Here is a 26,787-nt window from a genome sequence, read left to right as displayed (position 1 = left end):
TGTCCACAATTACAATGCGCAAGAGCAAACTTGTCATGGAAATGGCATCAGTCAAGGTCAAACAGACAAGCTTACAGCAGACAATCCTACAAATGGAGTACAATCAGACATACATACAGGCGATCAAATGCGCTTCTGATGTCATGAAAGTAAGATCAAGGAACAAACATAACTTCTGTATCCTACAATCCTCCCTGTGAATCAGGAACGGCCCCCTATTTCTCCTCCTTATACACAAAAATTTTTCCCTCCCAACTTGTTTTTTTTTTTGCTTTCCATATTGATGGATGTGTGCATGGTCTCTTTTTCGCTGAAGAACCTCATCTATCAGCAGCCTACACGAACATGAGAAGGATGCACTGTTAGAACACTTGTTCTATTCTTCAAAAAGTATCCAGTGGTACTTGGGGCTGGGGATGGAGCTACTGTTGTAGCAAGTTGATTTTTCGTTTCTTTCAGTTTCTGATTAATTCTTATTAAAAAAAAGTTTCTGATTAATTCTTAGTCCTAGGTTCACCCCGTAAACCTGTTAGTATAATTTTGTTGTCGATTTAGCTCTACTGTATAGTAACTTTGAGTTGAACAAGTTATATGTTTTACTAGTAAAAGATATCTTCAAATTGTTTTTGTCAGTTTCGTAATATAGCCATACCATGTCTGATTCGTTTAGATTAAGCTGCGCATCCCTCCTTGCTTAAAAGGACTCGCCAAAACCTAAGTCACATTAATATGACTTGAACACTAGCTGAAAGTTTGATGACAAGAAAAATTCTGCCAAGAATCTGGTTGGATGTGTATTTGTTTCTTGTGATATTTCTGCTTTGCACATCTGTCCTGAAATGCTTTTTGTGCAAATACCAAATGCAGGAACAGTTTTTTTCTTCCTGAACACTAATGCTGACATAGACAAAGAAGAGACAGAGAAAAGACCCTCGCTTGCCGACTTACAAAAATTTGTCTCCGGCCAGCTCGCCGGCCGCCGTCTCACGAGATGCCGTACGAGTAGTCGTTGCTGCCTCGCCGCGACGACCGCTCGCCGACACTGGTGATCCGCTGCATGGACCCGTCTCGCACGTACTGGGCATGCGAGCTTCTGCTGGAGCCGGCGGCGTCTCCCGGCCTCTCGCCGGCGGCCTGCTGCCTCTCCCTCACCGTGGCCATCGCCCCGGCCACCACCTCCTCCACCCTCGCCGCCGCCTGCTTCATGTCCGGCCGCTTGTCGACGTCCATCTCGACGCAGTCGACGGCGACGTGCATGAGGCGCGTCATGTCCGGCAGGGCGAACTTCCACGCCGCCATCATGGCGGGGTCGAAGAGGTCCCGCTCGTAGCCGTCGGCGATCGCCGACGTCGCCCACATGACGAGGTCCGTGCCGCCCTTGGCGTTGTGGAGGTACTGGGAAGGGAACTTGCCGGTGAGGATCTCGAGGAGGACGACGCCGAGGCAGTAGACGTCGGCCTTGGCGCCGACGAGGTGGCCGGCGACGCACTCCGGCGCCCTGTGAGCGATCATGGAGTTCGCCGACTGCGTGTGGTTGATGAGGCCGGAGTAGCCGAAGTCGACGAGGAGCGGCTCGAAGTCCGGCGCGAGGAGGATGTTCGCCGACTTGAGGTTGCCGTGGGGCACCTCGTGTCCGGCGAGCGCGGTGTGGAGGAACGCCGTGCCGCGCGCGACGCCGACGGCCACCTTGAGCCGCATCGGCCAGTCCAGCGCGGCGTAGTCCACGCCCCGGTCGCCGTGGAGGACGTAGAGCAGGCTGCCCTTGGGGATGTACTCGTACACCAGAAGCTTCTCGTCCTTCCGGTAATGGTAGGCCAGCGGCGGCAGCAGGTTGGCGTGGCGCACGGCGCCCAGCCGCTTCATCTCGGCCTCGAACGCGTCCTTGGTGGCGCGGTTCATGTCGCGGGCGCGCTTCACCACCACGGCCACGCCGTTCGCCATCACCGCCTTGTACGCCGACCCGAGCCCGCCGCTGCCGATCACCTCGGCCGCCGCCTTCATCAGGTCGGTGAGGCCGAACGCGCCCTTGCAGTTGTTCACGATGACGAGGTCGCCGGCGCCGCCGGCGCCCAGGTCGTCCGCCTTCGCGGCCGACGCGGCCCGCCGGTGCCCGCCGAGCGACGACCCCGTCCTCCTCCCCAGCCACGACGCGCTCCGCTTCCCTGTCGTCGACGCCTGCTTCACCATATACACCGGCGGCCTCTCGTCGAGGCCCTCCATGGCACTGCCGCCGCTGCCGCTGCCGCTGCGGTGGATGGAGTCGTAGTCGCGGACGCGGCTCCTCCGGTTGCAGCACAGGCATAGGGCGAGCGCCAACACGACGGCCGAGACGAGCAGCGCGGCGAACACCGTCGTCAACCTCCTTGACGAGCTGGCCTCCGTCGGCGCACGCCTGCACGGCCGGTCGGAGGTCGGCACGTAGCAGAGGTACTGGTTGCTGCCGAACTTGCCGGCGTCGAACTTCCGGAACGCCTCCGGGACGACGCCGTCGAGGTCGTTCCAGGAGATGTCGAAAACCTTGAGCGCAGGGGGCGGCAGGGGCGGGAGCTCGCCGGAGAAGGCGTTGTGCTCGAGGCGGAGCTCGATGAGGGAGGTGGCCTGCGCGATGGAAGCCGGGATGGGGCCGGAGAGCTGGTTGCCGTCGAGCCAGAGCTTCTTGAGGTGGTTGAGCTTGGAGAAGAAGTCGTCCGGGAGGGCGCCGGTGAACTGGTTGTCGGAGAGGAACATGGACTTGAGCGCCGTCAGCCGGTCGACACCGGGGAGATCGCCGGAGAAGTTGTTGCTGGCCAGCGAGACGGACCGCAGCCGGCGGAAGCTGACGAGCGCGTCGACGTCGATGGTGCCGCCGAGGTGGAGGCCGCTGAGGCGGAGGCCGGTCACCGTGCCCCGGGTGCACACGACGCCGTGCCACTCGTGCGACCCCGGCGCGCACGGCGACTTGTCGCCGTCCTTGCTGGTGATGAGCCACGACGACAGCGAGGAGGAGTTGGTGAACGACTTCTTGAGCTGCATCAGCGCCTCGGCGTCGGTCATGTCCTGCGCCACGGCGGACGGCAGCGCCGCCGCAGCCGCCGCGGCGGCGACGAGGAGGAAGAGGAGAGGCTGCGCCATGGCGCGAAGGGGGGGCCCCGGGACGGGGAGGCCGGCGTGTGGCCGTGTGGGACGCGCGTGCCTAAGTTTGGGGGCGTGGTATCCTGCGGCTCTGTTTCTTCTCCGGCGTGGGAGTGGGCGGCTTTCGCGGGGTCGCTAGAATTTAGAAAACGCACGTAATCTGTCTCCGTTTAATAACTTTTTGACTTTTTTATTATGATGTTTGATCATACATTCATTTTATTTAAAAATTTAGTAAAAATATAAAAAATATAAGTCACGCTTAAAGTTATTTTGATAATAAAGTAAGTCACATGCAAAATAAATGATATTTTTATAATTTTTTGAATATGATAAATGATTAAATATTACAATAAAAGTTAAACATCTTACGTTATAAAGCCAAGGGAGTATAACTTTATATATTTATTAACTTGTAATTGTTGGGGGTATTTTTTTTTTAGGTAATGCTATTGGTGGTTCATGCACAAGCTCGTACTGAAATAGATATAATTTGGTTATAATTTTCATGCTAACTACTTCCTCTGTTGCATATTGCATCGATATCGAACGATAATTTACACCAGGCTAAAAAAAATCCTACGATACGAAAGAGTGTGAGTACATACCCATATGGACGATGTCTGACAACTTTGCTAGAAAAAAACAAAAATACATATCTTAATCGAGCTAAGCAGATTAGTTAGTTGGGGTTGGGGTAGCGAGAGCGGGCGCAGGCGAAGCCGAGGAGGAGGAGGGCGGCGAAGGAGAGGACGAGGGCGGCGAGGCCGACGTTGCAGTAGCTCCGGTACAGGCGGCAGACGGCGTACCACCCGCTGGTCTCATTCCCCCACATGGCGATCGACCCTACCGCGCCGGCGCCCGCCGCCGCCGCCGCCACCAGGTTCACCGCCACCTGGTCCGCGTGGTGCAGCCACCCCTGCCTGCCCAGCCTCCTCATCAGCGCCGCCGTCGCCGCCGCGTACGCCGCACACGCCACGTGCGTCGCCACGAAGGCGCTGCAAACAATGCAATCATAATCACGTCATCAAAAACTAACGACAACAACGTCGCCGGCCGGCGATCGATCGATCGATCAATGAAGGTAATAGTGACACGTACATCCAGACTTGGAAAAGGGTGAAGTCGACGCGGACGCCCCAGCGCTGCTGGTGGTTAGTGGCGATGACGACCGCGGCGGCGAGCGACGTGACCGCGGCAAGCAGCCGCAGTGAGACGTCCGTGACGACGCTGCCGCCGCCACCACCGACCACGACCTCTTTCTCCTTCTCCTCCTCCTCCATCTGCTGTGACTCCAGCTCCGGCGTCGGCATCGTGGGGTCGACGACAGATCGAGGGATCATGTCGATTGATCAAGATTAGAAAATATTGAATAGTGAGACATGTTATATATTACATTGACACTCGTAAATGTATTTATAGTATAGAAGAGTTGGAGTACAAGATAAATATTTTATCATATCGAAAATAGTTGGACCGTGTGGGCGTAATGTGTTTGTTCAAAACACGCCAAGCGTAATCAATAACGATTCATAACCAAAAGTTTTGGTACGTCGTCCGTGCAAGGGCCCAACACTCTCAAACAAACGCAGTCAAAATCTGCCTCAAATACAAGATCAACTTGACCCGTTCTCGAATCAGCTAGGCCCAGATCGCATACTTGAGAACACGACCGGCACGCTTCTGGCTGTCCGTGCTAGCTGGGGACTCGGGCCCACTATGATTCCCAGACCTCGATGGCTTGGGCTGTTTTTGATCGGGCTATGGGCTCGAGCTGCCAATAACGCTTCGAAGTTGGAATTCACTGACCGTGGTTGCACTATACGAATATTTTGATTTTTGAATTTTATTTATTAAATAATTTGCTCTCTAGGACGGAAAGATGATGTGGCAAACGGCCAATCAGCGGTAACAGCTGCACGACTAATTTCACATTTGACAAGGGGCTAAATGTAGTAGTTGTGATTAAACAATTTCATACATTATACATATATGTATCACACCACAGTTAAATCGAAAAATTCTCAGACGCATATGACAAACAATTTCATACCTTGTATATAATATACATATATGTATCATTAGGCAACCGGGAAATGGTGAATTTTACATTTAGCTCCTTGCTTATAAACATAAGTGGAAGTGAAAAAATTACATTCAAATTTTAACTTATAAACATAAGCGAAAGTGAAAAGATTGATACGTTTGTCATCTTCCGAAGGCCTCGTCTTCTAAGTCAACATGCTTTTGCCTGGACCTGTTCTGATATCACATAGGTATCAGTTGGTGCTTGATGCCATCATTATCACGCTTGGTATTGAGAGTATCGAGCCTGATATCACACATTACCGGATCTTAAGACCAAGGTTAATAGAATAACTACATGCTAGCTCTAAAATCTTTTTATATCCCTAAGAGCTAACATAGAGTCAATAGTTACGTATAAACGTATATTGTATCATTATTATATGGTATATCTCTCGTATACACATGGTGTCTGGAACTTGTGTAGCAGCTGGCTATAAATCTATAGCTCGTTTTTCTTCTCTCCTCTAAGTAATCATAAATATGACATGATAAATTTTAGAGTTCATTTAGAGCAAGGTTAATAGAAGTGCTAGCTGCCATCTCTAATTTTTTCTCATATTACTATGAGTTAATATGTAGCCAACTTATACAATATATAGGTACGTATAAATATATATTATACATAGTGTTTTTGAGCTTGTGCTATAGTTGATTGTAAATCCGTAGTCTATTTTTCCTCTCTCCTTTCATCTCTACTCCATGTAAACATAAATGAGATGGATAATTTGTAGAGTCCGTTTATATCATTTATTATACTTGCACTTGCATTACTAATTGTACGTGCTCTTACCTGGTACCGGTGATATATTACATATCTGGTATTATTTTGTTCTAGAGAGGGATCCGTATAATAGTAGGCCTCTAAAAATAATTACGTTCTAGACCTAAGCCAAATATGCTAATCTATTACAACCAGCTATGGACACTTGCAAAAGCGACGTTTTGTAAGATAATGTTCGTCTTTAAGTCTTACTTTCTTGATTGAAATCGGTGGTAGACTGGCAGTACTGGCATGCATGCATTGCATCTTGAATTGATACCCTTTTATCGATTGCAGTTACTGTTCATCATTGACTTGACTTCTTATTGAAGTGAAGATATGTACTCTATTGAATTGATACCTTTTTCAATTGCAGTTATTGTTCATCGTTGACTTGATTTCTTATTGATACGTAGATATTATTGTGCTTTTAGCTAAATTTTTCATCGGTTTTTGGCAGAAGTTTTTCAAATTGTTAAACGATGTATCTTTTTAAAAAACATATCTATAGATAAGTTTAACATCTCATATTTATAAAATAGATTTTTAATTTTGTATAAGTTAACTCTATTGTTTATATTGTTAAATAGCTATTATAAAATCAGATAATTTTTTTCATTAATAATCTTGAAAAGAACATATAATATGCCGAAAGTCTTCCAAAGTACACCCGTAGTCAAGTACTCAAGGGGGGCAGGGGTAGATGTTCATCGTAGCATAAAATAAACTTGTTGTCTACTTGGTTAGCAGATTTTTCGCACATTCAAATGGTGTTGGGTTCAATCCGCATGCTTTTTCTTGATTTTTGGGTAAATAGGGAATACCCAATCTTATTAGAGTCCAAGTTGGGACATGGTTTGGTTGATATAAATTTAAAAATTTAAATTTTGATTTATAGGCATAAGTAAAAGAAAAAGGATGGGATATTTATCTGATCATCTCCACTATTCCTCCTCGTGTGGCCGGTTACCGGGAGATATTTTCACTATTTCAATACAAGAACACTCGTTAGAGGGTGGTTGTTTCATGCGTGGTTACCGCAGCTTCCACGTCGCTAGGAGATTTATAATGCAGAAAAAGTAAGTTACATGACTAAACATCGTACACTGGCACATCATTGATCAATGTTTTCGTTCACTTTCCAAAAAAAAAAAGGTTTTCGCAAACATGGGGCCTAATGGTAGGCGTTGAAAAATATAAGCACAAATATATTTAATTTATTCTATAAATAAACTATGATATGGAATAAATAAACTAATAGATCCATTAAACACGTGGTCTAAATATGGATTCATAAATCACATACACATAAATAGATTGAAAATACAGAAACGGATGTCTAATTTAAAAGTTTGCGGATCTAAATAACATCTGCTCCAAACTTTAAGGACCTAGATATGTAAATTTTAAGTTTACTGATCTAGATGACATCTGCTTCCAAATTTAATGACCTATATATATAATTTTTAAGTTTATGGACCTAGATAACATCCACTCATAAGTCTAAAGACCGACATATATTTTACTATAGACCAAAGTTGACGCATACCAATAGCCCTATTTAGGAGAATTTACTGTAGCATCAGGTACTATGGTGATGACTTGGCGGGATTGAGTGAAAAAACGAAACAATGTATTTACAAATTAAAAATAATTTATGAATAAACTTTTTATATATGTTTTCTTAGTGTTCTCGAAACCAAGCTGAAAAATAAACTGCAATAAAAAATTCTCCTAAAACATCTCTAAATTTAAGATTAAAAATTTAAATTTTGGATTATAAGTATAAACGGAAATATAAGATCGCTATGTGCATAAGAAGATCCACAATCGAGCGAGAGGAAAACACGTCGCATTGACGATGAATAAGTGTGCTTTCTAAGAACGTTATTCATCCTCCTCTGGTGTAGGATGTCAAGACGATGGTCTCTTGGAGATCGAGCGCTGATGTAAGCTGTACAGTAAAGCTGCTAAAATCCTATATTTTTTTGATATTTGCTCCGATCTAATAAAAAGTATCTCGAGATACCGATACCTTGAGGTATTAAATTATTTTTTGTCATTGAATCTAGCTGAGTATAATGTGCACTGTTAGATCCAACGACCAAAAACGATCAACATAATTTTTTGTTAAATCGAAGCAAATCTCATATTTTTTTTCTTGTATGTTCATATGAGTGATGGCTCGGTATATATATAGCAAGACAAAACAATAAAAGAAACCATACTTGTGCAAGCACATGAGATAATTTTGATATACCATTTACATACATATCGTGTATTCATGTCCGATTGCTCCCGTCTTGTTCTCTCTCACACATTACTCATGTGAGCGCTCATAAAAAATCCCTTGTATATGCATATGAGACGTGCATAAGTAATTAGTATCTCCATTCTAAAATACAATTATTTATAGGTTATTTAGCATATTATTAAGGTTAAAAAGAAATGACTATGTTACTTTTTAATAAATGGGATATAAATATGAGTGTGAGAATAGGTGAGGATAAATTAGATCGAATTTTGAATACGAAGTGATTAATGACACAAGTTGTTCTATGAATAGCGTCAGAAATATTTATATTTCGATAGAAGATTTAAATCCTAAAAAATTTATATTTTAGAACAAAGTGAATAGGGCATCCTCGATGCTTAAAACCTATAATAGTCATAAGGTGGGACTAATCGTTTTGCTTATAACAAACATTACAATGTTTACCGTCATTCCTTCGTTTTAAGCTAGGGCTCACCGGAAAAAAAGCACCAATGATCCCATACGTGCGTACAATTGAAAAAAAGACATAAACTAATTTGTTATTTATCGTGTAGTATATGGCCGCATTCCAATGCATAGGGATAGAGCATATAGATTTTTCTAACGGTTAATGTCACTTAATGATCTGAAACAAAAAAAATGTCACTTAATGATGCATATTGCTTAAGGGCATGATGTATAACAGCGTAGAGAGCTGTTGTCTATAAGTTGTATATAGATAAAGAAACAAACATCTTTTATAATAGGTGTTAACGCTAGATTTTAGAAATTGCCGTTATGAATTAATGTGCGACTAGAGACCGAGTCGGATAGGAAAAGGAGGATCGGCTGGAAGAACATGCGGTAGACGATACGAATTCAACCGATGGAGTTTGAATCATACAAGAATTGGAGTCCGATTAGGCCCATAGACATAGAGATATATTCGGTACTAGTCAGAGTCCGTGTAAATTAGTTTGTTTTTATCTTAGAGTTTGTTTAGGATTTTATATATAATTAGAGTCTGAATGTAATAAATTACTTATTAATACGGATCCATATCCCGCTAGGTTAGTTAGATTTTGGGATATAAATAGACGATCCCGCAGCTTTGAAAAATAACAATTAGTTCATCTATTCAAGTATTAGAGCGAGCTCTCGGTGCGAGGTTAAGTTTGTCAGCTTCACAACGTAAGTTCGTATTCGTCAAACCCATTGATCGGCTAGAACAGGACTGTCTCGATTAAGTTTGATCTCCTGCCTAGCTGGTCGACGGTCTATCTGAGATCTTGTTATTACTTTGATCTATTCTTAGTTCGAAGTAGTGGTATGTTCTCGATCAAGTACTCATGAGTTCCTTATTCGATCTGTTAACATGAATCTAGTCAACTTGATTCTATCTCGGTTTAGTCCGATCAATCTAGTTGGCTGAGTTTGTATTATCAAATTGGATCAAGTACTCATGAGGGCTTATCGCTAGAGCTCTAGCCAGCATTATACCAAGTAATCTGCCAGTTTATTTACTAAACTTATCGATCTTCATGTTTCCTATAGCTATATCGTACTTGACTGCATATTGTCTTAGTTTGGTCTGATCTATGTGAGTTTGGTTTGATCTGTCTATAGGAACTTGTCTGATTGGCTGAGATTAGTAAATAGATTAACATATTACACTGGTCTGATATTTGATTACTCATATGCTGCAATGTTTTACTATGCATGATTATATATAGATCTGAACTGTCTTGGTTTAGTCCGATCTTCTAGGTCTAGCGCGAGCATGTACATGTTTAATTAATATTCTTTTGTATTAGTAGTTGTTATATCAATCCAGTTTATATCAAATTCAATGTTTAGTCTCCTATCGGCTGCTGATTATACGTGCGATAAGCACCAGATTGGTCTGATCGGCTGGTTAATCTTAAGACTGTCTTGGTTAAGTCTAATCTTTTAAGATTAATTGGTTGATTGGGCTATTTGGTAATTATCATGCTCCTGATTTGGCCGATTGAGCATAATTCTATAGGTTAATTTGATCCATGACACTGCAAATTTACAATTTTAGAAAAATACCATTATTATTTACGATATCGGCTAGATGCCACTGTAATTTGGTAAAATTAGATCCATGCCATTGCCATCACATTTTTCATCTTTATATAGACCAAAATACCCCTAAACGTGAGACCCACGTATCAGTTCTATCTTGTTCCTCCGTCCTCTCATCTTCTCTCCTGTCTGTCTGGGAGCATCTTCTTCCTTGTGTTAGTGAAATTCAATTTAACTTTGGAAGAATGCATGCAGCATCCATCGTCTGGACAACAGCGTGTACTGGTTGGTGAATAGCAGCGCATCAATGTAGTGAGCTCGAGGACACGCTTCTGTGCCAAGGCACGCAACCAGTGAGACACGCGTAAATGTCGCCGCCGTCATTGAGGTGGGCACGGAAGCCGTGGGTGGGCGTCGCACAACGCCAGAGGACGCGGGCCGAGAAGCGTCGCCGAGCTTCCGCGTGGTGCTTGCTGCAACAGCGACGTCGAACCTCGCGTCCGACAGCAGCGCGTGCGCCTTCCGCCGCCGGAACGACCACGACTCGCCGTTGGGTGGATGTGTTGCTGGCCATCCCTTGCTCCCTTCGTTCTCATCCCTAGATGGTGATGTTTAAAGCCGTTAACTTTTTTTATACACATTTAACTATTTACCTTATTTATTTTTTTAAACTAGATAAAGTTATATACATACATAAAAGTATACTTAACAATAAATAAAATGATATAAAAATAATTAGTAATTATGTAAATTTTTTAAATTTAACAAATGATCAAACGTGTATTAAAAAGTTAACGGCGTTAAACATCACAGACAGAGGTAGTATTATGCTTGCTCTAAAGGAGTTTAGAACATTTCTCATGTTCGAGTTCCCACTGAACCAGGGTAAAAAATTCACTCCACTACTTGAGCTTTTAAGACTAAACGGTAAACATGTCAAACAAAAGTAGTATATCTACTACAATTACAGCAGACCCCGTCGAGATATATCAGCCAGTGCATACTCACTTCTTACGAATAGGAAGTGACAATGTGCCGAACATGCATGCCTGCAGTGTGTGCCAATTTGTGAAATAAAAACACGAAAAAAAAAACTATCAGAAGGAGCTGTGGATGCAGATAAGCACAACAAAATTTTACAGAAAGTGACAGCATATCATGATGTTGCATAATTACTGTCAGGGAGAAAGTTTACAATATAAAACTGCAAGAACAAAACATAAAATCTCAGATAGCAAATTGAGTTCATGGATGCAGAAATATAGGGGCAAGTTTTTGGCACAATAACTTGCTGACACGAGAGGTCAAAAATAGCCACGGGAGAATTCCAACCTGCACAAGAAGAATGATGAGTTACAAAAGGGGGAACTTTAATTTTTCTTGAAAAATATTCAGTACTTAAGAATTTGCAAAACTGTTATTCAAATATGTCAATTTGACTAGGATCTCTGGAGCACCGATTAATAAAGAGGGTTTTAAATTAGATATCCACCACCTTGTTTTGCCAGTTCTGTTTAATTCATCTCTAGGTTGTCAAATAGGAGCGTATTTTCCATCTAGTTCATGAGCAAGACTTTTAGCAGGGAAACTAAGACAAATCAAAAGTAGGCCCTCAAATTCTAGGTTCGATGCTCTTACCATAACATGGCCCGTAGCAGCATCAACACCCCTCCAGGAAAACATCCGTCCTGTAAATCATTTAAAATCATAAAATTCTTGATTCAATTATGCAAATGAACAAGTGAAACAAAAATAACAGAGTAGCCACATTCATAGCATAAGGTAAAGCAAGAAAAAACCTAGTTGATGTCAAGTTGTCAACACCAACACATAAATGGAACTACAATAGCCTTTAAAACAGCTTTCACATTGGGATCTGAGAACAGATATGAGAGATGCAGAACGTTATATCAGTTTCTCTCAGCATTTTCAGTAAAAAGAGCCCCTTTTGCTAAACAACTAGAGTATTGTAGGTTGTTTCTGATAACTAATAAAATCAGCAATGTAATTTGGCCTTGTGGGAAGGGGCAAACAGATTCGTCTTCCTAAGGTGTTTTTGTGTGTATAACATAAACTATTTATCCAGCTAGCACCACTATTACAAAGAAAGCAGTGTATCTTCCTGATAGATAAATGTTAACAAAGTGCAAATACAGTCATGAGCAACATTAGGCAACTAAGACGAGCATATAACTGAAAATAGGAACTGACATACCGAAAGGCTGTAGAAGGTGTTTGGGAACAGTAGTTACAGGAACACTCCAAAACCACAGAATTAGCAATCCATAAATTAGAACCTATCACCAGATGAATTTAATGGTACTCCTGAAATTATGCATGACAAATATAGAAGACAAAAAAAAAAAGTGAATCATGTAGCACCTTGGTAAACAACAGAACTCGTCCATATTGGTTGTATAAAGATTGCTTCCCTTTGATATCCTGCTCTTGTACTGCATGAACATAAGAGAAGACTATCTCAATGTAGCATATTACAGTTGCATCTTTTCACAGATTATGTCGTCTCTATAGAAACGGATGAAATTCTCTTTGGTATCAACACTAATAGGTTTTTCTTTTCTCAAAAGAAAAAAATATCAGTCTGGTCTTCAAGGATTAGGTAAAATGGGAGAAACGATTTCCATGATGCAACAGCAGGCAAAAACACAAGAACAAACGCGCCAAGAATTCAACTCTTACATTTTGCCAATTCTTTTTCTTTAGCAGCAGCTAGCCGCTTGAGTTTTGCGGCTTGCGCAAATGTTGAGGGCCTGCGGGACAAGCAGCTAAGAATAAGATACAGTGGATAACCTAATACACAAGGATGCACTAAGGTTTTGCACGTTTCTGAAAAATAGAGATACAAAGGAGAACAACAACAAAAATGGATTTAAGAACAATTGCATCAAAGCAACTGAATCCTAGGGGAGAGGGGATGGGAGGGGGAAAATCAAACAAATTGCCTACGTCGACAGCGCACTGGCCTCCTTGAGAATCTGCGTGATTTCCAGCCGTAGTTTGAGCTGTTGATCAGTAATCGATCCCCTCTGCAGAACCAACATGGCAGGGAGCATTACTAGAGCGGTAATTAACACAATACAATTCACATTGCAGCATGTAACAGATCCACTAATCAAGTGATCATCATCTTCACTCCGCACCCACTCCCCCAAATAATCCACAAATCCCTCGATTTACCCCCCCCCCCCCCCCCCCCCCCCCCCGGGAATCGAATCTTTTCCGCCCTAGAGAACGGAATGAACAAAAAGAGCATTGCTGGCGCTGACCTTCTTGGCGAGATCGAGGGCGCGGTCGAGCATCTGCAGCGCGGAGACGAGGAGGAACACGAAGGTGGCCGCCAGGGACATGTTCGCCGGCCGGCGGGCGGAGCGAGTCGGCGCGGCGGCGCCTCTCCGCTCGGGGTGGTGGTGGTGGTGGTGGTGGTGGTCGGGCGGATTGGTCTCGATGCGTGCGAGCCAGGTCGCCCTGTTCCCGGCCCTCGACGAATCCTGACCGTTGGATGCGAAGCGGCGCGGATCAACGGTCGAGATGAACCCAGCGGGAGAAGGACGCCCACCACCCTGGTCCGAAGAATCTAGAAGCGGCTCTCGGCTCGGGGAGAGAATCCATGGCGCTCACGAGCAGCGCGGAGAAGAAGACGGCGGCGGAGATCGTCGCGGCGCTGGACCTGCAGCGCCACCCCGACGGCGGGTTCTACCTGGAGACCTTCCGCGATCCCTCCGTCTCCCTCCCCAAGTCGGCTCTCCCCCCACGCTGTAAGCTTGCTACTTGAGTTTTTTTTTCCTCGGGTTTCTTGATCTCGCATTGGAGTGGGGGATTCTTTCAATTAGAGGTCATTTCTGCTTGCTAAGTATCTGTAATCGATGGAAGTTTGGTGGATTTGGGTCCCGGTATAGTGCTGATGATCCACTTTTCTGAAACAAAGAACTAATGGCAAATCTACTTAAGACCCACCCAAAAAAAGAAAATGGTTAGTGTTTTCTTTGGGTGTGAAATTTTGCTAGCTAAAAGAACTGTTAGAATCTGAGGCAGTAGTGTTCTACCACATGAATTGGAGCGTCAAGGTTTCCCTGAACCATTCAAGAAGTGCACACCATTGCTATTCCCTGGCAGTTTTATACTTTTATTGTCCGTAAGACTGTAATATTCCCAATAAAGTGTGATCTTATTTTAGCAAAATTCAGGGGTAGAATATGGCCCATTCCATGTATTAGTACAGTAATAATAAGAGCAACATGAACAAGATTCGAACTCTGTATGTTATGTCTACACTGGGTGATTAACAAATTGATCAGATTTTGTTCCTCCTAAACTGAATGGTTTAATTTCTGATTAATAAACTTTACGGTTCAATGCCTGCGTTTTTTTCTCTTCGGCAACATTGACCTAGCTGTATTTTCCCCCAAACCAAGGGCCAACTATCCGGTGTCTCCTTTTGTGAAAATTACACAGCAAGAGTCTGGTCAGTATAACCTGGTTCAACATTTAGGAAGACTCAGAAAAGTGGCAGCGGTGGAGCGGCAGCTCTCACAGCCATGCTGAAATGTTTGCCATAATTGTATAAGTATTATTAACTTGACTTTGGTTCATCATTACTGCCACATCATGATTTAGTTGCTGAGTTTAAATCATGCATGGTGTGTTCATGGAATCAACTAGAAAGCTTAAATTGGTTCTAGGGTGTCATTTGATGTTATACACAAGACTTTCTCTTTGCTAGCTCTGCTTTGCCAATATTGGTTGGCTGGACGCTAGTTTTTCTTGAACTTGTTTGACACACTACAAGTTCGCACACCAATGGGCAGAAGCATATCAAACTTCAGTTACTATAACAATCTAACCTCATGCCTATGACAATGTACACTATCTTAGCCTATACTCAGTATTTTAGGGACTGGCAATGGGAAAAGCTGACTAATGTGGTGTATGGTATGATCCGCTATGGACTTCCCTAGCTGACCATCATAAGAGTGGGGTTTGCTTGCCATTTTAGAGTATCACATAGTGTAAACAGTAATTTTAATATGTGAGTTACTACAGATTTAGAATGAAAATTGCACATTATTGCAATACTGTTTCCTCACTAATTTGTTATTGTGCTTCATTCCTTGTAGATAAAGTGGACCGTGCTATAAGCAGTGCCATCTATTTCCTGCTGCCTGCTGGAGAGATTGCTAAGTTGCACCGCATCCCTTGTGCTGAGACATGGCACTACTACATGGGGGAACCTCTCACGGTTTGCAAATTAACATAATTACCAAAAACGGCTTGTATATCTTTAGTGACTTCCTGACTAATTATTTCCAGGTATTTGAGGTGCATGACGATGGACAGATCAAAATGACAGTTGTTGGACCTGATCTACGCCATGGCCAAAGGCCACAATACACGGTCCCTCCAAACGTTTGGTTTGGCGCCTTCTTGACCCACGACATCGAGTCGTTCACCGAAGATGGAAGCGTTTTTGTCAAGACGCCCGGAAGAGACTCTGAGCTGCACTACTCTTTTGTCGGTGTAACATGTGCCCCGGCATTCCAGTTTGAAGACAACGAAATGGCAACACGGGAGAGCATGAAAGCTCTGGCTCCTAAGGCCGAAGCTTTCATCAACTACCTTGTGCCTTCATAGACTGAATCTATGACTCTTAGGTACCTTGCTCTTCATGATGAACTTTCTGTGCCAAGCTAGGGACGTCTACTGCTTGGTCTGAGATCAAAGTTAGAACTTGCAATGCAGAAATCCTGGGAGATAAACCTGTAGCACTGTATCGTCTAGTATTGGCTCCCAGATATGTCCTCTTCTTCAGAAATCCCACTCTAATACGTTGCTCTAAGTACCTGTTCTTAGCCTCATCTGTCTACTCTCTTTGTCCAATTTCTCCAACTCCGGTTGTTTCTTTGACTAAATCTCGATGCCTGTATGTGCTTGGATCGTAGCATTGATGCTGTAGTGAGTCATGGAGGTGAACAGTAAACCACCTTTGATGGGATTGAGATCCTCTGCATTTAAAGGTATGACGCCTTTGTCACTGATATGTGATCCAAGGGTTTAATGGATCCACATGTCAGTGACAAGGTTTGGTGGACCCTGTTACTCTAGAGGGGGAAGACCCCTCTTCTCTCTCCCGCTACTTTGGTGAGGACAATGGCCAAGACCTAGCTTGATGCTGGGCAGCTTCCACATTGCAAACTATCATGCTTGTCATGTTGATTCTCTCGACCTAGACTTCCCTCAAAACATGCTCCTCTTCACTGGATGTATCCTGGTGACATCATTGAGCTCCTCCTTCACCCTTAATCTTTCTCGATCTAGGTAGTACTCGTCGTGTTGGATCTTGGGCTTGGGGCAAAGCAGTCAAATTGGGCAAGGATCTCCTTAATCTTTCTCTGTCACACCCTTCTCAAGATGGCGACTGACAGTGGCGCACTCACTGGTCTGAAGGAGAGGCATGTATGCCATGACACTTATGATAAGTTTGGGACGTGAAATACATATTAAGAGGTGGAGACCCTAACGATGATATAGTCCAAGTTTGGCGACCGCGCTGCACTTTAGTCTTAATTTATTTTTCAAGATAAATCTGTGTAACCAGCATTTTTATGTATAAATTTTTAAATCTATATATAAAAAAATGGTACTCGCAACTTTAATTAAAACCTTGATTTTGATATGACAAAGTTTCAAAACAATGTGCATTTGAACGTCGTAGTATGCATGGCAACGACTATTACACAAAAGCTCCTTAGAGCAACTTCAACAGCTCCCCATCTTAACTTGCTATCTCTGTTTTTTTGGTAAAGAGTAAAAAAACTGCCTCTAACAGTTTGTCATCCAGGTTTTTAAATTTTGTTAATTTGCCATATCCTCTCGTTTGCGCGTATATATGGGAGTTTGGATTTCATTTGGCATCCAAGAAGTACGCTGGTTTCTCTCACGTCTCCGCTAGAAATTTCACGTGCAACGAAAAGAGAAGTATCGGCGTGAGCTACTCGCGGTCTAGTGCCGACCCGCCGCCGACCGGCGACGCCGCCACACGCCGTCCCGCCACCGGGCAGGCCCGTTCCCGGCCGCCGTCGCCCGCTCCGTCCCGGCGTCCGCTCGCCCGCGCCCGGCGACCGCTCGCCCCCTTGCCCCACTCGCCCGGCGTCCCGTTCGCCCTCTCGCTCGTTCGCCCCGGTATCTGTTGTTTTTTTCGTTAATCCTCTTGTGTGTTGCATAGTAAGATAATGCACAGTAAGATAATGAACTGAATTTCTTAATCAAATTCAGAAACATAATTAATCAAATCGGATTAGGTGCATGGCATGGCATGTTCTTCTCATTTCGAATTTTTTATTCTACGGCAGAGCGGCAGACAGGCTGAATACTCTATCAAAAATCATGGAGCGCGCGGCGGAAGTGGCGGTGAATTTTCCAGGCATGGTGGCGCGTCGCGGTTGCGTGTCCGGTTCAGGCGTCGTGGCACGGCACCGGTGGCGCGACGCGTGGGTGGTACGCCGCGAGCGCCGTCGCCGTGGGGCGACGAGAGCGATGGCAATCTCTCCGCTTCTAACCGTTTTGATAACTACATCTATTTTTGATCTATTTTTGATAAGTAGAATATCCCTAACGGTTGGTGATAAAATAAACTTTTTTTATCATATTGATTATAAACTTGCTAAAACAACAGATTTAAAAAACTATTTTTTGTCTAAACTGTTAGAGTTGCTCTTAGATGCCAAACCATAAAAAAGATGCATCCTAGCTAAGCTCAGCTAGGGTGAGTCGGTGAGTACTGAAAACTCCAAAGATAATCACTTGTCCCTTCGTCATCCTCCTCCTCCTTCGACTCTTCCGCCGCCGCCTCTGCCGTCATCCACACCGGTAAACCATAGCTGCAGGTTGGTGAGTAAAGTGGGTTCTGCGACCAATCGAAGCTCCCAGCTCCCGGCACCTGCACCGCCGGCGGCGGCGGCGGCGCCGGGGCCACATTTCCCCCGGCGACGTCGGGCTTGTCAACCACCACGTGAGCTTCCTCTGCCGGAACTACACCAGCGGCCGGTGGTGCTGCTCGGGCCGACGCCGGCGGCCGGTTGGCATGCGACACCGCGGCCGCGTACACCTCCTGCGGGTCGCTGGTGCGCGCGGCGGCGACGGCGGGAGGCGAGTCCGGGAAGTTGATCCCGGCCTCGGCGCCGCCGCGGAGGCAGACGAACGCGGCGTCGAACGCGCGAGCAGCCGCCTCCGGCGTGTCGTAGGATCCCAGCCATATCCTCTCGCGGCTGTTGGGCCGCCGGATCTCCGACACCCACCTGCCCCACTTACGCATCCGCACGCCCCTGTACTTCCTCTCCGCCGCCGCTGCCGTCGCCGGCGCCGGCGCTGAAGACGACGACACGTTGTCCATGCAAAGCAGAGCGGGCCGTGGTCTCGTCGCACGTGCAGTGCATGCATGAGATTTATAGTGTTCGGTGTGCCACGTAGGCAGTGACGTACGTACGTGGTGCGCTGGACTAGCGTCTGATGTGTGGCCTTCCTTTTTTTCTTTTTGGTATGGACAGGGGGAGGAGACCCACGTTGACTACCTGAAACACGACTTCCGTTCAACTCTAGAAATGTACCATGTACCCGATCGATCACAAATTGGCTTTCTCCCAGCACTGTAAAGTACGGTTTACTACGTTTGGATCTGGCGACTCGGATATATGGCACTCATTGTTCCTTGCTCCTAGAATATTTGGTCAAATTAATAAAGAATAAATATTATTTTAGGCGTATTTTATTTTGGTTCAACCTCAAAACTAACATTTTAGTTTGGGTTGCACTCCCTTCATATATAAATTTTATATGACACCGTTGACTTTTGGGTTCATGTTTGACGAGTCGTCTTATTCAAAAATTATATAATTATTAATTATTTTATTATAATATGATTTATTATTATAGGAACTTTAAGTATACTTTATAATTTTGCATATTTATATATAAATTTTGATTAAGATGAACAGTCAAACGTACGTAGATTTAAAAGTCAACGGTGTCATATAAAAATATGGAGGGTATAAATTTGTAATTGTTACAGGTTAGACTAACGCCAACCGGACCAGTGCGGATAAAAATACTAACAAACTTACTCCCTCCGTTCCAAAATAAATCAACTTTTCAGTTTTTAGATACTAAAAAAATTTACGATTAATAATTTTATTTTTATTAGATGATAAAACATAAATAGTACTTTACGTATAACTAGTTTTTTTAATATTTTTTAAATAATTTTCAATTAAGAAGGATAGTCAAACGCTCGATATAAAAACCGAAAAGTTTGTTTTTTTTGGGACAGAGGGAGTATAATAGATTGTGATGTGATAGTTTTAAATTGCCATGCCACGCATGATGGCGTGGTTAAATACTGCAGATTTTAAAAATAAGGTTTAGAAAGGTTTTGTAAAAAAATAAAAATTAAAAAAGGTGCATTTAATAACAAGAACATCGACATTGCATATCCATCGGCTGATATAACATTGTAATCTACGTTATTATTTTTAAAAAGTTATATAATCAATAGCATATTATCTATGCATTGCAACAACATTTTATTAAAAATTATCATTACCATGTTATTACGATTATCTTTTGCATGTAAATTTCTTAATTGGTGTATATGGCTGTTATTAACGTGTAAGTCTATTGTCCCACAATCTTTTTTTTCCTTTCCACGGAGAGGTGGCTGATATAGGTGTGTCATGGTTATTTTTCTCTTTCTAAAAAATACGGAGTTGATGGATACGCTGGTGATAAACTAATTTATCACCTACCACCAGTACTATATTTTATAATTTATAGGAGTACAGATTATCCACATAAAACATAAGAAATGAGTGCATGTTGTACCAAGTCAGCGAGTTGACTTTTGCACGGTTAATTGGTCATGCAGGAGTGTGAGCTCGAGCTGTATTTGTATTGACCGCAGAATCGCAATTGTACTCTTGAAGTGATACAGCATGCATGGCAATTGGACGGTTCGATCTGGTCGGCTCTGCGCGTAGGAAACGCTGGTTTTTCACCGATATTTTGGCCAGATTCATGGGTGCCAAGCTGTTAAAGTCCCCATCTTCGATGATCCAGTTTGGAGTTTGGACCGACCAAGCTGATCAGCACAAGTCTGCAAAACCGCGCTGGCCAAAGAGAAACACGGGCTGCTTTTGTGAGTTAGCTTGTCAGGGCCAAGCTGAGGAGAGCCAAGTAAACACGGACTTCATTTCGTGTCAAAATAAATGAGTGTTTCAATCAATTTAGATAAATTAGTACTCGAGTCCATACTATTATATTTAGACGCCGTTTGTTTCCTTCTAACTATTTTTTATAGTCCCTATCACATCAAATGTTTAGATATTAATTAGAAATATTAAATATAGACTACTAATAAAACTCACTTCGTACTCTAGACTATTTGACGAGACGATTCTATTGAGCCTAATTAGTTCATGGTTAGCGAATGTGATGCTACAGTAAACATTTGATAATTATGAATTAATTAGGCTTAAAAATCTATCTAATAAAATAGCATTTATTTATACAATTAGTTTTGTTATCAGTCTATATTTAATACTCCTAATTAACGTCCAAACATCTGACGTGACAAGGGACTAAAAAAAGTCTCTGGATCCAAACAGCCCCTTAGATAAATTATTGATTATTTTGTTATGATTTGATTTATTACTAAATTAACTTTTAGTATGATTTATAATTTTGCACATTTGGATAAAATTTTTTAAATAAAACGAATGGTCAAACATAAATCTAAAAGTCAAATGTGTTAACTACAAAAATCGGAGAGAGTAATTATTTATTTTAGATCAACCAAAACAATCGCTTGTTTTAGAACGAAGAGGTATAACATAAGATTCATGATGGAACAGGACATTTTACTGCAGAATCAATTACTTAAGCTGGTGCACTTTCTTTTGATTAGAGGTTCAAAGAAAACTACGGTCCTTCAAATAAAACCAAGAAAAACAAATTAACCTACCAGTCGGCGGACTAGAGAGGTTAAATTTAACCTAATCGTTGACATCAAAGCTTAAATACTTAGAATTGTTCATCGTCAAACTTTTGACGGTCGGACTTTGACAAATGGGCCTGACGCGGTAGGGTCCGTAACCGCAGCCGCTACCACGTTAGTGAGGCAAAGCACTGTGCCGGCAGGTTGCACATAAAAGTATATGCACATAATATTATAGATGCTCTAAGTTTGTTTTAAATTAAACTTCTTTGAATTTAACCAAATTTAACCAAAAAATATAATAGTATTTTCAGCCCAAAACAAATATACTATAGAAATATACTCAATGTGATACAATAATCTACTGTATCATTCTAATATATATATACATAATTTCGTAACTGTTCAAATAATATGAAAAATTCCTACATGTTGAAACGAAAACATACCTAGTTATGTTGAAAATAAAACGTACCTAGTTGTGTCAAGTGTCATAGGATATTCCCTGTTCAGACAGGATCAGTTGCAGGTTTTTCAAACCCCAATACATTTTTTCTTACTTTAATGTATTTATTTATATTCTACTTACCAAACTCCAATGCAACATTGTTCCAAAAATAAAATCCATAAAACGAGGTGATAGAAACAACATTCTACGTAGATATGTCGATGCCGAATGGTGGACCGTATAATTGCCAAGAAATAAGGGAGAAGGAAATAGTTTGCACAGGGGTCCCACAATTGATCTGAGTAAAATCCATCTAAAACAAATGGTTGGCAAAATGCATGGTTCTACGGGGGGTTTTTTTAAGGGGGGCCATCAACGTTTTGCCACCCCCAGCCATGAAAACACGGGTGTTGTACAAAGCAACGGGATCCTCTGCAATAGAGAAATGCAGTAATATACATTTGAAGCATTCCGATCAAAACATAAAGCTAAGGTTCATCGCTACAGTATGTTCGGGCAAACCGTGCTTCTCTGTAGTAAAAGAAATCCAGATCCGTGTACAAAGCCAAAACGAGCCTTGGAAGAAAAAAACAACCTTTTATAAATAAAATTCAGAGTCTATCACATTGTAAATAGATTCGTTCAAATTCTAGGATGATCAAAAGACAGCACCTCCGCAGAGTGACGATCACCACAAGGCAACCATTTACCACCTGCTACCGTCTATTCTGAACTCAAAACTGAGAAACCACAGCTCAAGAAAGGACAGCCATCACATCTGATACTCTCAAGACAATGTAGTTGGTGCCATCAGCACCCTTGAACTCACTGCCTGCGTACTTGGAGTACAGCACGTTGCTGCCTGCCGTGACTGACAATGGTTGCCTCTTGCCTTCATCATCGAGAGGGCCTGGGCCAACTGCTACGACCTGCATTCGGAAGGTAATACAGGTATAACTCATGCAGATTCAGTTCATGCTTGGCTCACTACATGCACAAAATCTTGCACATGGCCTACCAATCTTCACAGCTGTGGAATAAGACCAGGCTTAAAAGATAATGGTAAGAACTTACTGTTCCAATGGATGGCTTCTCCTTGGTCGTTTCAGTGAGGATAAGGCCACCAGCCGTTTTGTCTTCAGCCTCCGCAACCTGTGAAAAATATCAATGAAAGAAATATTACCAAAGGTTTATCTGGGTAGTACAAGGGCAAGATGTGAAACCAATTCGATGTCCTTCAACCTTGATGAAGAACAATTTTAAGAAGCAGCAATAACAATAACATAAGGATATACCTTGATGAGAACGCGATCATTAAGAGGCTTCATGTCTTTGGCATCATCGCTCTCAAGAATCCCAATGATATCATCTTCTTTTAGAATAAGGTGTTTGGCGTCATTAAATTCCACCTCAGTCCCAGCATATTTTGAATATACAACTTCAGCCCCGACCTACACAACAGTATAAATATTAGCATATATTTAATACTGCCATTAGAAGAATATACAACTTCAGCCCTGATCTACACAACAACGTCAATATTAGTAAACACTTGATACCGGCATTAGAAGGTATAAAGGACAAGACAAATTAGCAACAAAACACATTCGCAGTTTGCCATTTCAACAGCTCATTACACCAAGCTCGTCAGATAGTATGTAACTACATAACACATTGCTGCACTCGAAGTACAACAGTTGACTATGCTGGAGTGCAAGCCACTATGATTTTCTAACTTGAATTGAAGTTAAGGTTACCGCAACATAAATCTTTTTCAAGATAATTCCAATTTGTAACATAGATAGAATATGAATGTTTAAGGAATCGTATTATCAAGAATGGATAATCAATCAGCAGACAACAAATAGGAGTACTAATGTATCTCTTTGCAGAAATTAAAGTTAAGTGATTTACTAGTTGCACAACAAATGAAAATAACCATGGTCCCAAAACAAGCATCACTGTCACTTATGTTTCACTCATCTAACCTAATACTCATGCATCTCTTTGCAGGAATTAAAGTTAAGTGATAACTAGTTGCACAACGAGTGAAAATAACCATGGTCCTGTAGCAAGCATCACTATCACTTATTTTTCATCCATCTAACCTTGTCTTGATTTCCAGTAGGAAAGACGATGTACCCAAACAAGTATTGTTCTTCAGGGGCCAAGATAAAGTTGCAAGGTGCATCTAAGAATCAAAACTCAAATTGAAAGCCATTTTTGCACATCAATCAGAACAAATTGTAGCCTGATCAACAAGATAACTATAGGCACAGGTTCCAACAGATACAACAACATCATCAAAGAAGCAGGATCAGGATTTGTATTTCCAAAAGGGTTTCTAATTCTACCCCACAGCATTACAACAAAATTTGTGAAATTCAGCCAAAAACAGCCGGAATTCAAACAAATTCAGCAAACAATATTTGAATTTAAATTTCCAAGTTCCAATTGCCAACCAACGAAATACGCTCGAGCTCAAAATTACTGGTAAACCAAATGGAATTGTCTAAATTCCAATTTTGTTTGTGAAAAGAGGACAGATCAGGGAAAATGAAATGATGAAAAATTTACAAAAGAGAGCGCTACGAGTGGGGCTCCAACCTCTGACCTTGTAACAGCCACATACTTTGGCCAACTGAGTTACTCTAACTATGATACTTGAGTTCAAGTAAAGGCATCAAATTTGGCATGAACCAGAACAGTATCAGATTTTCCAGCGGAAACAGATCTCGAGCTCAGCCAGTAGCACGCTTGTTCACGAAAACTAGCTGGCTTCTAACAGAAATGTTAACTCTGAACAGCATTACCTAGCTACATTCTGGATGCTTTACCAATGTTCAAAGACCAGAACCAGCTCTGCAGAGCTATTCTGAAGGTCTATGCCAGAATTAGGTAGGTTACAGTTCTTCATGAGCATTTTGAATTCGGGATGTCAAAACAACTTAAAGAATGTGCACTGGCAACTAGGCACTAACTAAACAAGTGTTCCTAGGAATGTTCATGCCAATATCAACATGGGAAGGTGAACCATGCTCCTTAAAACAAAGGTTGAGCTGTTCTTTCCCGTTTCAGCTGTTTCTTGAATCCGGATCATAGTTACCACCTCCTAGCACTATGAAAAAGAACGTCTTTCTATATGAATAACAAAATTAAGTAAATGAACATGTATATTGTCCATTGGAGAAGGACACTTATTTGGCAGATATGTATGCTTAACCAAGCCAGAAACTAAATATCAGAATACATCAGTGTTGCTGTTGCATACTCTGGGAAACAGTTATAAAACAAGCATGGGAATCTCTGATGATTTCACATAAGTTTTTGCGCCGTATGAACTTCAACCTCAGACTCAGCACCATTAGCATTGAATTCTCGATCAAGGCATCACACAATATGCTATTAAATTTAGTTGGCAACCAACAAGTATATGCTATACCCCTGTATCACTCCTACTAGCAACTCATAACAGAGCTATGGAGTTATGTACTATAGACATCATACAAGTATTTGCAATCTCGCTGTGAGAAGAATTTACCGGTACGCTGACTTCAACTTTCTTATCCCCAATGGTTTTTCCCTCTCCAACAGCAACAACCTCACCTCCCTGAGGCTTAGACTGTGCGGTCGACGGAAGCAAAATTCCACCGATAGTTTTCTCCTCCGCGGCACCAAGCTTCACAAGCACTCTGTCTCCCAGAGGCTTGAGCGAGGTATACTGTCATTCGACAACAAAAATTTCTTTAACTCACTTGCGCGAACCATAATCAAGCTTGTCGTAACCTACAGAAAATTGGCATACAACACATTGCACTGGCATCTCCGCATACCTTCGGGGTGACGACAGTGGCAGCCTTGACGACGAGGCTGCGGAACGCACGCCTGGTAGAGCAGACTCGCGCCGACGGTGGCGCGAGGCGGAGCCCATCGAAGGAAGACGCAGCACCCTTCTTGGTGAAGGCCACCGCGGCGACTCCAGTACCGGAGAGCTGCACCGACGACATCCTTGGTTGCTGGTTGAACAACTAACTGCAAATTCGTAGAGGCACGTCAGAAACCTATAGCACGCTCAAAAATTTGGGGTCAAAATCGACCAATTAACCGATACGAATGCAGAGTGCCCAAATCTGAACCGTAACGGCCGCAAATTCATCGAGATTGGAGGGGTAAATGCAAGTCAAACATCTCCCAAATCACACAATACAGGATTAAGCACCACTCGATTCGACCAAATAGGGATTCACACAATACAGGCTTAAGCAAACCGACTCAAATCAACCTACCACGCAGCACAAACCCCCAACCAACTCAAACCCAAAACCAAACCAAATCCACCCACCCCCAACCAAATCCACCTCAAAACGGCCGAGAGAAGAAAGAAATCCCATCAGGAGACAAGCGACCAGTAGGGCAGTAGTACCTCTCGATTCGCCTCGAAGCGGGTCGCCTCTCCTCGCCTCCGCACCGGAATCCGGATGTGCCTTGCGTGCGAGGGAAGAAGGAGCAAAGCGAAAGGAGATAAACCCTACGGCGAAAGCAGAGCAGCAAACCAAAGCGCTAAGCCCAATCCCTCGCTTTATCCCCAAATCCGCAAGCTTCCGCTGCCTCGCGGCCCCGCGGCTTATCCTGCTCCGTCTGGGAGGAGGAGGAGGGGTGGAATGGATTTTTTTTCCTTAATATTTAAAACATTATTTATAGTTTTAAGACCAAATCTTCCTTAAAGTTTTTTTTCAATCTGAGGGCTCCATCGGATGGTCAAATGCGGAAATAATGTCAAACATTATGTTAGCGAAAAAATAATAATTCGTGGTTACGTTCGTAGCTATTTTTTTAAGATGTTCATAGCTACTTAAATATTATTATTATAAAGAAACTACAACAAAAATACTTTAAAAGCAATTTCAAAATTGTGTTTAAAAACTTATGTGTTGGTAGCTGACCAAAAGATAGGGCCTATATAATTTTTGGCCATGCCAAGCTTACTAGAGTAATCAAACAATCATACAATCATGCCACACTACGCCATAAGTAATGAGCTTATTAAGTAATAATGACTGAAGTGGCTGTTTAGT

General features: G+C 42.8%; 6 protein-coding genes across 7 annotated transcripts; 1 reads left to right on the top strand and 5 right to left on the bottom strand.

The window, feature by feature from the left end:
• Nucleotides 1–248: 248 nt before the first annotated feature.
• LOC102707974 (pollen receptor-like kinase 3) lies at nucleotides 249–3,114 on the bottom strand. The gene is made up of 2 exons (XM_040525622.1): nucleotides 949–3,114; nucleotides 249–335 (listed from the first exon to the last, which is right to left on the bottom strand). Exon 1 carries the CDS (start codon nucleotides 3,109–3,111, stop codon nucleotides 985–987), a length of 2,127 nt encoding a protein of 708 aa, XP_040381556.1. The 5' UTR covers nucleotides 3,112–3,114; the 3' UTR covers nucleotides 249–335; nucleotides 949–984.
• A 516-nt stretch (nucleotides 3,115–3,630) lies between these two features.
• Nucleotides 3,631–4,455, bottom strand: LOC102707688 (CASP-like protein UU1). Its single transcript, XM_015838555.2, has 2 exons — nucleotides 4,213–4,455; nucleotides 3,631–4,109 (listed from the first exon to the last, which is right to left on the bottom strand). The coding sequence occupies exons 1-2, from the start codon at nucleotides 4,452–4,454 to the stop codon at nucleotides 3,794–3,796; spliced, it is 558 nt and encodes a 185-aa protein (XP_015694041.2). The 5' UTR covers nucleotide 4,455; the 3' UTR covers nucleotides 3,631–3,793.
• A 6,597-nt stretch (nucleotides 4,456–11,052) lies between these two features.
• Nucleotides 11,053–13,730, bottom strand: LOC102707409 (protein GET1). 2 transcript variants are annotated; one of them, XM_040525232.1, is made up of 7 exons: nucleotides 13,550–13,730; nucleotides 13,230–13,309; nucleotides 12,963–13,033; nucleotides 12,645–12,715; nucleotides 12,478–12,484; nucleotides 11,901–11,950; nucleotides 11,053–11,594 (listed from the first exon to the last, which is right to left on the bottom strand). In XM_040525232.1, exons 1-7 carry the CDS (start codon nucleotides 13,628–13,630, stop codon nucleotides 11,508–11,510), a joined length of 447 nt encoding a protein of 148 aa, XP_040381166.1. In that variant the 5' UTR covers nucleotides 13,631–13,730; the 3' UTR covers nucleotides 11,053–11,507. The 2 variants fall into 2 exon arrangements, with proteins under 2 accessions (XP_040381166.1, XP_040381165.1); XM_040525231.1 differs by having other exon boundaries at nucleotides 11,059–11,594; nucleotides 12,478–12,559; nucleotides 13,550–13,726.
• A 118-nt stretch (nucleotides 13,731–13,848) lies between these two features.
• Nucleotides 13,849–16,283, top strand: LOC102707779. Its single transcript, XM_006655820.2, has 3 exons — nucleotides 13,849–14,038; nucleotides 15,398–15,519; nucleotides 15,591–16,283. The coding sequence occupies exons 1-3, from the start codon at nucleotides 13,891–13,893 to the stop codon at nucleotides 15,909–15,911; spliced, it is 591 nt and encodes a 196-aa protein (XP_006655883.1). The 5' UTR covers nucleotides 13,849–13,890; the 3' UTR covers nucleotides 15,912–16,283.
• Nucleotides 16,284–18,033: 1,750 nt separating this feature from the next.
• LOC102707130 (ethylene-responsive transcription factor ERF018-like) lies at nucleotides 18,034–18,669 on the bottom strand. Its single transcript, XM_006656673.1, has one exon. It carries the CDS (start codon nucleotides 18,667–18,669, stop codon nucleotides 18,034–18,036), a length of 636 nt encoding a protein of 211 aa, XP_006656736.1.
• A 3,481-nt stretch (nucleotides 18,670–22,150) lies between these two features.
• Nucleotides 22,151–26,301, bottom strand: LOC102707318 (20 kDa chaperonin, chloroplastic-like). The gene is made up of 6 exons (XM_006655818.3): nucleotides 26,136–26,301; nucleotides 25,546–25,744; nucleotides 25,254–25,433; nucleotides 23,008–23,163; nucleotides 22,787–22,864; nucleotides 22,151–22,641 (listed from the first exon to the last, which is right to left on the bottom strand). Exons 2-6 carry the CDS (start codon nucleotides 25,717–25,719, stop codon nucleotides 22,468–22,470), a joined length of 762 nt encoding a protein of 253 aa, XP_006655881.1. The 5' UTR covers nucleotides 25,720–25,744; nucleotides 26,136–26,301; the 3' UTR covers nucleotides 22,151–22,467.
• Between the last annotated feature and the right edge of the window lie 486 nt (nucleotides 26,302–26,787).

This window comes from Oryza brachyantha, chromosome 6 (assembly GCF_000231095.2).
Source record: "Oryza brachyantha chromosome 6, ObraRS2, whole genome shotgun sequence".
Lineage (NCBI taxonomy): Eukaryota > Viridiplantae > Streptophyta > Magnoliopsida > Poales > Poaceae > Oryza > Oryza brachyantha.
This window is presented reverse-complemented; position numbering and strand designations above follow the sequence as displayed.

What these genes read in the sequence shown, in the direction of transcription:
- LOC102707688 (XM_015838555.2), bottom strand. Translation starts at nt 4,454, where the DNA reads ATGATCCCTCGATCTGTCGTCGACCCCACGATGCCGACGCCGGAGCTG. An exon ending in ACCCTTTTCCAAGTCTGGAT is followed by an intron (nt 4,110 to 4,212) that starts GTACGTGTCACT and finishes CATTGTTTGCAG; the next exon opens with CGCCTTCGTGGCGACGCACG.
- LOC102707409 (XM_040525231.1), bottom strand. Translation starts at nt 13,630, where the DNA reads ATGTCCCTGGCGGCCACCTTCGTGTTCCTCCTCGTCTCCGCGCTGCAG. An exon ending in GAGTTCTGTTGTTTACCAAG is followed by an intron (nt 12,560 to 12,644) that starts GTGCTACATGAT and finishes ATCTGGTGATAG; the next exon opens with GTTCTAATTTATGGATTGCT. An exon ending in ACACCTTCTACAGCCTTTCG is followed by an intron (nt 11,951 to 12,477) that starts GTATGTCAGTTC and finishes AATGATTTACAG; the next exon opens with GACGGATGTTTTCCTGGAGG.
- LOC102707779 (XM_006655820.2), top strand. Translation starts at nt 13,891, where the DNA reads ATGGCGCTCACGAGCAGCGCGGAGAAGAAGACGGCGGCGGAGATCGTC. An exon ending in GTCGGCTCTCCCCCCACGCT is followed by an intron (nt 14,039 to 15,397) that starts GTAAGCTTGCTA and finishes CATTCCTTGTAG; the next exon opens with ATAAAGTGGACCGTGCTATA. An exon ending in ACATGGGGGAACCTCTCACG is followed by an intron (nt 15,520 to 15,590) that starts GTTTGCAAATTA and finishes AATTATTTCCAG; the next exon opens with GTATTTGAGGTGCATGACGA.
- LOC102707974 (XM_040525622.1), bottom strand. Translation starts at nt 3,111, where the DNA reads ATGGCGCAGCCTCTCCTCTTCCTCCTCGTCGCCGCCGCGGCGGCTGCG.
- LOC102707130 (XM_006656673.1), bottom strand. Translation starts at nt 18,669, where the DNA reads ATGGACAACGTGTCGTCGTCTTCAGCGCCGGCGCCGGCGACGGCAGCG.
- LOC102707318 (XM_006655818.3), bottom strand. Translation starts at nt 25,719, where the DNA reads ATGTCGTCGGTGCAGCTCTCCGGTACTGGAGTCGCCGCGGTGGCCTTC. An exon ending in AAGTTGAAGTCAGCGTACCG is followed by an intron (nt 23,164 to 25,253) that starts GTAAATTCTTCT and finishes ACTGTTGTGTAG; the next exon opens with GTCGGGGCTGAAGTTGTATA. An exon ending in AGAAGCCATCCATTGGAACA is followed by an intron (nt 22,642 to 22,786) that starts GTAAGTTCTTAC and finishes TTCCGAATGCAG; the next exon opens with GTCGTAGCAGTTGGCCCAGG.